This window comes from Coffea eugenioides, chromosome 10 (assembly GCF_003713205.1).
Source record: "Coffea eugenioides isolate CCC68of chromosome 10, Ceug_1.0, whole genome shotgun sequence".
Taxonomy (NCBI): domain Eukaryota; kingdom Viridiplantae; phylum Streptophyta; class Magnoliopsida; order Gentianales; family Rubiaceae; genus Coffea; species Coffea eugenioides.
Window position 1 is genome coordinate 12,956,990 of NC_040044.1, and position 11,386 is coordinate 12,968,375.

Below are 11,386 nucleotides of genomic sequence, written 5' to 3' on the forward strand. Positions count from 1 at the left end.
AATTTTCTAAGCAACCTCTCTCTCGGACGTTTTCTTGGGAATTCTTTTAACTTTCCAATTTGATTATCAAATTCAAGTGCTTGAGGCCCTGAACTTAGTTATTCTTGATAATGCTTTTATTATCTTTTGAGATATTTTAAATCAAGAAATATTTAGAAGTTTAGTAGTTTTAGAATTATGTTTTATATTTGATTACTAGATTAGAATTGGTGTCAAAGTTGATTTAGAAAATAGAGTTAGATTGTATTTAGGTGTTAGTATTGAAATCTGTAACATGGTTTTATTTCTCTATCTAAGGACTTAAAGTCTTAAATTTGTAGTTAAGGAAAACTAGTGAATTGATTGAAAAAATTTGTTTGCTCCCGTACCTTTGGTTTCTGTTGTGCCCTCTTATTCATACAAGTCCAGATTGTCGAGTTGTGTGTTCTGGCCTTGGGAAAGTCGTATGTGTGTTATCTAATTAACAAATTCTTAGTTTGCAAAAATATTGATTATTACTTTCGTTGCATAATTTTTTGGGGCTAACAAGTGGTATCAGAGTGCAATTCTTTCTCTCTACCACTTCATTCTATTGAAAAGTGTATCTGATTATCAACTAATGCTTAATTCTATGCTTCTCCAAAAAATTAGCACAGATTGTAAACTCAGTGTTTCTGTCAATTCTCAAGATTTTAATAAACAGACTACTTTGCTTCTCAACATATACTTTAAACTCTTAAATATATCACAAGCATCATATTTATTTTTCAAAAAAATTTACCCAAGGTTTTTCTGCTAAAATTATCAATGAAAGTAATAAAATATTTACTACCATTATTGAAAGGTATCTCAACTGATCACAAGTCAGAAGTCAAAATGTATCAACTCCAACGGTTGACTTGACTCGCCCTCCAAGTCTTGCCTTTGGAAAAAGGATCTCTGTGTTCTTTTCTCAAAATATAAGACTCGTAGTGCTTAGCAGAAAAATTAATGGAAGGCACCTCATAAACCACATTATTCGTGGTAAGGAAACTCAAGCTCTCAAAAGTCAAATGACCAAAGAGTATTTGCCACAACCAAATATCATACAAAATAACAGAATTAAAACAAGGTAAATCACGACAATTAAGTGATATAGGCCATAAATGACTAGTGATTTTGGTCAGATCTCTAATATATGTTGGTGGAGTTTAATTATGAGTTTGTTCATAAGTTAAAAGTTGGTTTAGCATGGAAAATTGATTTGAAAAAAGCTGTGATTGTTGATGATAAAGAAAGTACTTGTAAAATTTTTTACGTGGTTGAAAATTATGTTGAAAATTTTGATTTGCATACATTATTTAATGTGATTGATGAAGAAGAATTTATTAGTGAGTGCATTAATTTGGTTGTGGATAAAGATGCAAAAGAAATTATGGGCACTTGTCGGAGTGGATGAATCCATATATAATTATGAAATTGAAAATTATTGTGGTGAAAATGTTTGGAAAAAAAAAGGTATGAATTATTGTTTGGAAATTGTGTGGATGATTATCATGAATATGATGGCTCTAATGGTGAATGGGTCAATACGGAGGAGTTTTTCAATCAAGTGGAATTAGCTGTTGAATTATGTGCAAAATACAACCATGTCTTAGACTTCCACTGGCGAAGATGGAGATAAAAATTAAATTGGAATTGTTCGTGAGTTATACTACTACGGAGGCTACAAAGCTAATTCAACCTCGTGATAGTATTGGAGATGACAACACCAAAAGTTTGATTTAAGAGAAGAATTGCTGATATATTTTAACCCAAACAATATTTAGAAATTTCGTAATTTTAGAATTATATTTTACATTTGATAACTAAATTAGAATTGGTATAACTAAATAGTATAGATGTTAGTATTGGAATAGGATACATGGTTTTATTTGTCTATTTAAGGGCTTAAAATCTTATGTTTGTTGTTAAGAAAAATTAGTGAATTGATTGAAGAAATTTATTTCCTCCCATACCTTTGGTTTCTATCGTGCCCTCTTATTCATACAAGTTCTGATTATCGAGTAGTGTGTTCTGGCCTCGGGAAAGTTTTCCTTTTTTTCCTTGTATGTTCAAGACAGCCTTACGGCTTATCTTGCTTTGCTCAATTTTTGTATGCTATCTGATTAACAAATTCTTAGTTTGCAAATATATTGGTTTGTGAGATTTTACTGTTATTTTTGCTGCGTGATTTTTTGGTGCTAACATTATATTATATAGTTGAAGCCAATTTCCAAGGAAATTCCACCTGATATACATGCTTTCAGCTCGAACCAACTCTAACAAGATGTTATCATACTCTAAAATCGGTTAACATCAAGTGCAACCGCTTTTGACATGCTCAACATAACCATTTGGCTTGATTCAATAGTTAGGGAAAGAACTCTCCTTGTGCACTGGGTCTAGATCCAAGGTTCAAATCCTGTTCGGTACATTAAGAGGAAGTGTAGTGTTTTTTTTCATCAAAAAATTCAGAGAACGCTAGAAAAAAAGAGAACGCTAGATTTTTTGTTTTAAAGCTTAGATACTTGCTACTAGATTTTTTGTTTAGGAAGCAACTTTAAAATTAGATATTTTCCACTAGATTGTTGTTTAGGAAGGAATTTAATGTATTGAAGGTAATGTTAGAGGAAAAAAGACATATGGATGTCTTTAAAACTAACAAAGGTATTTTTGGTATGACATTAGGAGACAACCTGTCTTTAAAAAAAAAAAAAACCAGGTGACAAAACATGTTTACACCAAATGAATTAATGTCCTACTTTATGTATAACTACTCGCACATATATAGTGTAGATTAAAAGTAAAAATTGATAATCACTAGAAGTTATTAATTGTTATTCCTTGAAAATCTTAAAAACATGTTAATTCTTCGATTCAGTTGACTTGTTCTTATCTCTCACTGTACCCTGTCCTACCAATTTAATCCACTTGGTTTTTTCAGCCCGAGTCACATGTGAAAACTGAAAAGGGCTGCTAAACAAAGTAGTCTCACATCTGTTGACCAAAGACCCCGTGCAGTAATCAATAAAAATCTTGGCCGCCTCCTCCACTTGCTACGGTTTGGTTTTAGGTAGAAGTTCAAGTTCTTTAACAACAACTCTACACCTTTCTCGGCCTTTCGGTTAAGATCAAGTGTAGTATCAGTTCTTTAACAATTTTTGTCACTCTTTATGAAGCATGAATTGTAGCATTTTCCTTTCAATGAAAGTGTCGTTTTGCTAGATAAATTAGTTGATCAAATTGTTAAACTTTGTCTTCTTCCATAAAAGGAAGTCACTAGAAAAGTTTTTTTAAAAAAAATTAAAAATAACTCATTAAAAGGGAAAATCAATCAAACATGAGAATTGGGAAAAAAAAAATATGATCCACAATACATACCATTTTACGTTTCCATCATGAATTGGATGTTTTGTTCAATTTCATTTTACAACAAACGAATGTTGGGGCTAAAACATGTTTATATGTGGGATTTTTTTTCCCCAAAAATACTTACAAGAACCATTCATGTAATAAACATAAAACACAAAAAATGAAAGCTTCTTATGTCAAACAACCTCTAAATCTTTTATCTTTGAAATGCAAAGGAAACGTAATTTGTTTTGGCAGGATAAGAGACAGGCAGATTTTTTCAGTTCCAAATTCTTGCACGAACAAGCAGCAATTAAACCACAAACTCTTTACACGAGACGAGAGCAACATAATTGACTTTGCAAATTGCAAGAGATGCGTGGATGTTAGTGATATCCTCATCCTGGATGGAGGGGTCTGCGCACGTTTGTAGTTGTTCTAATACCTTGGATCAGGCTTTCCCAGTTAACACAAACTAAAGGTTTTTGTCCCATGAGACCAGTATCCAAAAGTTTGAGGTGATATTTGGGGGTTGGACAGGTTGGACAGACCCTACAAGAAATTCTTTTGCATAAAAAGATGAATCCAAAGTTGCAGAAACTAACGTGTAAATGCTAGTGTCGAAGTCCACCATTTTGGAGCAGTTTAATCAGGCCATTGTCCATCGGCCGGAATGTGTCACCTTCCGAGCAATGCAAGATTTTTATAATCTTTTGTTTAAAGGAGACAAGTAGGGTATGATTAAATATCAATCTATACATAATGCTTCCTTAACAGTAAGTTGAAATCATACTTTCACATGCCACGGTTTTCGTCTTCTTTTGCCTAAAAACTCCATGAATCATCCATTGTTGGTTTTAAGCACTCATCCAATTTAAAAAAGTTCTTTGCCCCCTCATGCTGGGAATTTTCAGCTAGCTGTTCACTTTAGGGTGACATCAATCTTCTTGTGTTGCAATGACGTATCAACCAAGCGGACATGATGGTACTGGATAAAGTTAAATTGGCTGCTTGGGAAAACTCCTTTTTCAAAAAAAAATATATATTATCTAGAGTGAGGCAATTCATATCAAGAAATGTTCCATCTATGATTGAACCTAATCAAAGTCCTTGAACACCTTAACAAAGTTCATTTTGGCACATAAACTTTTTACATGTTAGCAATTTAGTTTGTAAAGTATTAACTAGGGTTTCAGAAAATAGTTAATTACTCATGATTGCAATTGGCTTAATAAAAAACTACAGTATCATCCTCATCAAATAAAAAGAGTTGGAAGATTCATTACATATTTAACAAGAAGAAGCATTCACGAACAAATAGGTTAAAACTTGCAAATTTTTAAAAAGATAAAAGAAAATTCTTCAACATTTTTAGGGACTTCTAATATTGTGCAGGTAAATAATCCAAAAGAGAAACATGCATGCTGTGAGGGTGATTGCTCTAATTAGTGAGAGGTATGATAAGGAACTTGTAAAATTTACCTAAATTATTTGAGGGCCAAACCGCCAATTAAGGTTCAAGAACCAAAACGACCGGTCTTAATTAGAAAGTTTAGAACCTCCATCATAAACATGTACTCCTTCCGTTTCATTGACAGTGTGTTACTTTCCATTTTGAAATGTTTTAAAATATTTATCCTGTTAAAAAAATTAAAACACCTTTTAGTTTCTATTTCCAATATAACCCCTCCCTCTAATCATATGCATATTCCTATTCAAATTCAAAATTTGAATTTGTAGGGATAAAATTAAAAAAAAAGAAGTATAAATATCACAATCAAAACACTATTTTTAAAAAGTTAAATTTTTAAAACATGATTGAATAATTGGGACGAAAGTATATATCACAAGCCCTTGGCCTAAGGCTGTACCTGCTTCAATTGGTGCAGTTGCCTACTCCTTAATTAACACATCTAGGGAACTTTAAAGTACCACCAAAAGGGTATCATTCCATCATTTCAATAGTCACCTATGCACATAGCTAGATGCTACTATCACATTGCTTGAAAACTCTAATACATTCCTTCAAAAAAAAAAATAACTTTAATACATGTAAATCCCTAGAATTTTTCTTTTGAACTGCAAACCTTATCTTTGCAAACCCTTTTTATTCCCCAATTTGATGTAAATTTTCTTTCCTTGGATGACATATGGGACTTTTAATCGCCATTCAATTCATTACTACATAGAGGGAGTTTCTTGGTGTGGACTAAGAAAAGTAGAGCCATTTGTTTGAACACTTAATGAATGTCTAAAAGGAAGAAGTCTCACTAATGAACTACATACCCTGTGAAACTCATTACATACAACGACACTACATCAATCGGTTATTGAGTTTGCTCACTTCATCATTGTAATTCATCTAAACTTCTTGATCTATTTCAATAGTGATGATCGAGTAGGTGACTATTATCCTATTCTTCATAATTAATGTACTTTAATTATGCTCAAAATCTTATTTAATTTCCTCCATTTTGTCATTTTCCAACCAGCACAAGAATGCACCATCTTATTTTACGTGATATCGACATTGTCGGCCATATAAACTTTTCAGATATTCATATTTTATATTGATTCTTTCAGTTTCAAGAAATAATAATTGATAAACCCGAGATCTAGAGGAACACTGCTAGGTCAAGGTCATCAAAGGACAGAAGAAGCATAAAATAATACGTATTTCCAAAGATTCGTAGTTGACTAAACAGTGGTCAACCAACTTATCGGTATTGTTAAATCAGCATGTGTGTGTGCTTTGTATAACCTAATAAACAGGAGTTATGTGCAGTACCTTCTGCTATAATCATTTAGGTCAATAAGCAGCTAGAAAATGAGAAGGGAAAAAATATCTTAGGGGTGGTTACTAAATGAGGTGCCTATAATCGCACATATATCCAGGAATGTAAGCCTTTTATCAAATGTTCTCGTAGAACATACATAGAGTGTTTCTTCTAGCAAGTACTAGCGTAACTTTTTAATACACATACTTTACTATATAAATGCGATTACTAAAATTTATTTCTTTCTTTCATTTTGATCACTTGTTAGACTATTTCTTCTTTCCTTTTGATCAATTGCTTGATTTGACTTTATATTTCACCTTCCTTATTTTTTTCTCAAAAAATTAACTCCTGAGGCAAATGTCAATCAATGTAATTCGAAATCCGTTGGACAAATTCATTGGTGCAGTCCTTGGAAATCTTTCGAGCTCCCTGACAGCATTATTTAAGATAATTGGAGCAAAGGATTGATAAATAGAGAGCATTAAGTAGCTGCACGAAAATTCAAGTCGTAGAAAAAATTGGAGCAAAACTAATGCAACTGAATTTTGGGTGATAATGCTCGAGCAAAATATCAGATAAAAAAGTTCACCTGTAAAAATACAAAGGGGTTGTTTTATGAATTAAAACATGAATAAGTCTCTAAATGCAACAATATTAATGCAGTAGTTACATGGACAAGTAAAAACAGTAGAGTCTACATAATTGGTTGGGTGAAATGTAACTTTTGATTAGCTGGAAAGCCCAAGAAAAATGTCAAAGTACGAACTCTGTGAACAGCATAGTACGTGTTGATATTTTAATAAAAATAATAAATCACATGTGTAAATACTATAAGTTATAAATTTCTATAAATAATTTTCAGCTACAATTTATGAACTCTAAAGAATTTTCACTGCCGTAAATGTGTGATTTATGTCAAGAAATGTGTAGCTATATAATGGTTGGTTTTTTGGATTGAATTAGTAGGATTTTCTATCATTACATAATGAACCAAGACTAATTGTAACCGAAAATTGAGAATTGAGTTGCAGCTCCTATTCTTACACTTTTGAATTCTTCTGACAAGTGTTTCATTCTAAGGCTAATGTTAACAACCTTCCACTTCTCTTCTCCTCTTCATTATATCCTACTACCAGATTGGACTTTAGCAACGTGTTGTTTTAAGCTTTAATTTCACTGAATTGTGTAGATTTAGTAGAAGTAACAAGATAGGATGGACTATAATATTCTAGAGGAAATGTGTCATCAACATTCTACGCTCAGAATAATGCTAAACATACGAATAGTTTTATGAAAGTAACAAAATCCACGCCTCGCCTAGTCAAAATACTTCATCTTTTTCTTACTTAAATATTTGTGTTGCAGGTAGACCGTTTGGTTTAACTTCTTAAGGAACAACTGTACATATGTATAATTGAATGTGGTAAAGAAATTTGTCCTTCCATATACGGTCTAATTAAGTGGGCGTTGTCATTGTGTAATATCCATGTGATTACATGAAAGATGAAAACGCTCAAAGACCTAAGAGTTTGAGTAAATACTACATTCAGAAGAGATTAATAACAGTACTTTGAGAACACGAAATATAGAATCCTAGGATAAAACTTCCATTTGTGGAAAATTTCTTTCATTTCATAATTGACTATTTACTTATCTTTTCTGGTACGAGTATGATGTCTTACTTGTCTGTTGATTAGTTGATACACATAAAGTTGGAAGAAAATTAGATCTAATCTAATCTAATTACACTCTAGTTTCAAAAAGCTTTCATAATGATCTGCCACTTCATATTGACATCACAATCACTACAGAACTACTTATCACAAATAACTATTAGTTGATTGGTACTTTTCTCTATTACCCTATCTAGTTACCCTAGCTGATTGGTGGCATCGCTCCTTTTTCTCAAGCATTCATCTATAAATAACGTAAATTTGTAGCTCAATGACACGCAACAATTCCTTCTAGCTAATACAAAGTCTACCTTTACTTTCTTCCAGAGTTGATGCTTGCATTATCCGAGCAAGTGTTAACATCTTTACTATTTTGGGTCATTTCGTATTCTTAAATCTTAAGCTCACTCAAGAATATATCTGCAACAACATTGAAGAAACAAAAAAAAAGTAAAAGAAAACGTTCGATATATTATACTCAACAACTTGTTAAAATCATTATTTTTTTGGACAAAAGAATCATTAACTGTTTCCTTTCTACTTATATTGGTTAATTTTGATGGTTTATGCAATTTAATACCAGTCTTCTCTCTCCTTTTCTCGATTGAATCCACGCACAGAACACGAGCACTCATTCATGCTTTAACGTTTGTCTTTTCTACGTTCATTTCTGGTGAAACTGACTATATTCATCAGCATCTACTCCCATCAATGGATTTGAGAGCCTCAAACTCAACGCATTCCTTCTCAAATATGGAGGATTTCTTTAGCATTTCTGCTAAAACCACCAGCATACCAAAAGAATATATTTGGCCCAAGAAGGACTTAGTTCTTGCTGATGAAGAACTTCAAGAACCAGTGGTGGATCTTCAAGGGCTCGTTAGAGGTGATTGGGAGGCAACTCGACACGCTGCCAGACTTGTTAGAGCTGCTTGTTTGAAGCATGGTTTCTTCCAAGTGATCAATCATGGGGTCGATTCTCACCTCATTAGGATGGCTCATCATCAAGCTAAAGCCTTTTTTAAGCTTCCCCTTTCTGAAAAAAGGAAGGGTCAGCAGCAGCTTGGGAGCAAATGGGGTTTTTCAGTTGCCCATGCTCATCGTTTTTCTACGAAGTTGCCATGGAAGGAAATGCTGACGTTTGGTTTCCCTCATGAGGGCTCTAATGCTGTTGTCGTTGATTTTTTTGAGTCATTCTTTGGGGAAGGTTTTGAAGAGACAGGGTAAGGCTTATTATATAACATGAAATACCAGTTTCAGTATCTTTTTTTTTTCTTCTCCCTAATTTCATCCAGTTGAAAAAGAAGTAATGGCTATTTCTGCTTTAATCCCGTTTGCATAATAAACAAGTATATGATCTTACTTTATCCTAAAAGGGAAGAAGAGAAACGGGGTAATTTTTTGGTATCAATCAGTAGTGGAGTCAGGATTTTTGACTTCAAGATTTATGGAGGTGTACTCAAATTCTAGTGAGGGTTTAAAGATTTTCTTTTTTCATAAATTTTCCTAAGAAAAAAAAAGAATTACAATGTTTGATTTGCACTGACCTCCTCTTATCCCTGCATCCTTAATTTCAAGCAAATTACGTTGTAAAGACTTCTTCATCAATGCTTCTTTTTCAGTACTTTTGGACTGCTTACTTCTCTGTGCTCGTCAACTAATGATGGTATATATACTTTGATTTTAGATTGGTTTTCCAGAGATATTGTGAGGCTGTGAAGAAACTATCTCTTGCAATTATGGAAATTCTTGGAATCAGTCTGGGAATTGATCAGTACTACTTCAGAGAATATTTTGAGGATGGCAATGCTATTGTGAGAGCGAACTTCTATCCGACTTGTCCAGAACCTGGATTAACCCTTGGCATTGGACCACATAGTGACCCGACATCTGTGACTATTCTTCATCAAGATGAAGTTGGAGGATTAGAAGTCTTTGTGGACAACAAATGGAGATCTATTCGACCAAGGCATGATGCATTTGTCATCAACCTTGGTGACACTTTCATGGTATGGTCCATTTTGTGGCAAGGAAAATTATTTTCATTTGCTGTGTATTACATGCCTAAGACATTGAGTTTGTTTGTTTTTTTTCAGACTAGCTTATTTTTCTGCTATTTTATAGATAACATTCCATGATTGACACACGAATACACACAAGCTGGGATATTCAGCATATCTAACTTAGTAGGACCTTCTTACATGGCTGCTCTTTTTTATTCAATTGTTTGAATTCTGGAACATCAACCCAAGTTGCAAATTTATTCACTTAAAAATCTGGTCAAGTCTTGTAGGCGGACTAGATGCAAAAATGCCAACATCAATTATGAAAAAAGATTGTGATGTTGATTTGAATAATCTATTTTTTTTTTTTACAATTTTTAATATTGTTGAAATAGCATGTTAATCATCATTACTGTATTAGTGCATTTATCAAATTTAAGGCATTTTATTCATGATTTGTTGGTGATCACTTTGTCTCGTAGCCTCACTTTCAAACAGACTCTTGCTAAAATAGCCATTATTTCATACGTACGAAACTTGAATCGAGAGAAGTGTAATCAAGTTGAGAAAGTACGAATTGTTGTTAGTAATTGTTCAAGATATCCCACTGATCTTTCAATCAAAAAGAAAAAAAAAAGTCAAAAAAAATGTTCTTTGAGAAAAGAAACAGTGCATGAACTTGTTGTAAATTATGCAATTTTCGTTTCCCTTTCCCACTTGAGATTGTACGAACTGCATATATGAGTGAACTAGTGCCAAAACGTATGTGTTATATCTGCTAATTACCATCATGATTTGGAACCTTTTTTATTTTCTTTGTTGGTTTTCCTAGGCATTAACAAATGGAATGTACAAGAGTTGCTTGCACAGAGCAGTGGTGAAGAAACACCAGGAGCGAATATCATTGACGTATTTTCTGTGCCCAAGAGAGGACAAAATGATAAAACCTCCGCAAGATCTGATCAGCAGCATAGAAGAAGAGCCAAGAAAGTACCCAGACTTCACATGGTTTGATTTTCTTCGCTACACTTCTGAGCACTACAGAGCAGATGAAACTACCCTCCAAAATTTCACCAAATGGTTTACTTCTTTTAACCCTTAGCTGAGTTTTGTATGTTTCTTGTCAGTGGGCCGGGATTCCATCTCCTTGTCCCAAGAATAAATATAGTTAATTATCAGTTTTTATATTTTATGTTATCTATTAGTTGCTTATTTGAGCTAGTATATATACCTCTTAATCTTGTATCATTATAGGAATGATGTCCCTAGTAAGTTTATATATTGCCATTGGTATTGGTTATATACCTCTTAATCTTGTTTATGTATTGCTATTGGTATTGGTTATCTTTGCCAGATTCCTCAGATCTTTTGTACTGTATATATGATCTCTATAATTGAGCTTCAATGACCTCCACCGAAGTACGAGAAAACATCATCCTGGCAGGTGTTAGATTAACGTAACACGACATATATTTATGTCACCATGATTTCAAAAACTAAGAGGGAAGATCTCAACAATAAGGACAAATCAGTGTAATTGGCCCTTGATTTGCATTCTTAAGGTGGCTTCTTTTGCTAC

The 11,386-nt window shown here is 33.1% G+C and overlaps 1 protein-coding gene and 1 pseudogene across 1 annotated transcript; both read left to right on the forward strand.

Moving 5' to 3' along the window:
• The first annotated feature begins 3,104 nt into the window (after window positions 1-3,104).
• LOC113750974 lies at window positions 3,105-3,266 on the forward strand (annotated as a pseudogene).
• A 4,895-nt stretch (window positions 3,267-8,161) lies between these two features.
• Window positions 8,162-11,052, forward strand: LOC113750036 (gibberellin 20 oxidase 3-like). Its single transcript, XM_027293953.1, has 3 exons — window positions 8,162-9,027; window positions 9,492-9,813; window positions 10,640-11,052. Exons 1-3 carry the CDS (start codon window positions 8,516-8,518, stop codon window positions 10,907-10,909), a joined length of 1,104 nt encoding a protein of 367 aa, XP_027149754.1. The 5' UTR covers window positions 8,162-8,515; the 3' UTR covers window positions 10,910-11,052.
• Window positions 11,053-11,386: the final 334 nt, after the last annotated feature.

Excerpts from the sequence above, each read along its gene's own strand:
- LOC113750036 (XM_027293953.1), top strand. The coding sequence starts at position 8,516 with ATGGATTTGAGAGCCTCAAACTCAACGCATTCCTTCTCAAATATGGAG. Across the intron at positions 9,028-9,491 it reads GAAGGTTTTGAAGAGACAGG|ATTGGTTTTCCAGAGATATT; the intron begins GTAAGGCTTATT and ends CTTTGATTTTAG. Across the intron at positions 9,814-10,639 it reads ACCTTGGTGACACTTTCATG|GCATTAACAAATGGAATGTA; the intron begins GTATGGTCCATT and ends TGGTTTTCCTAG.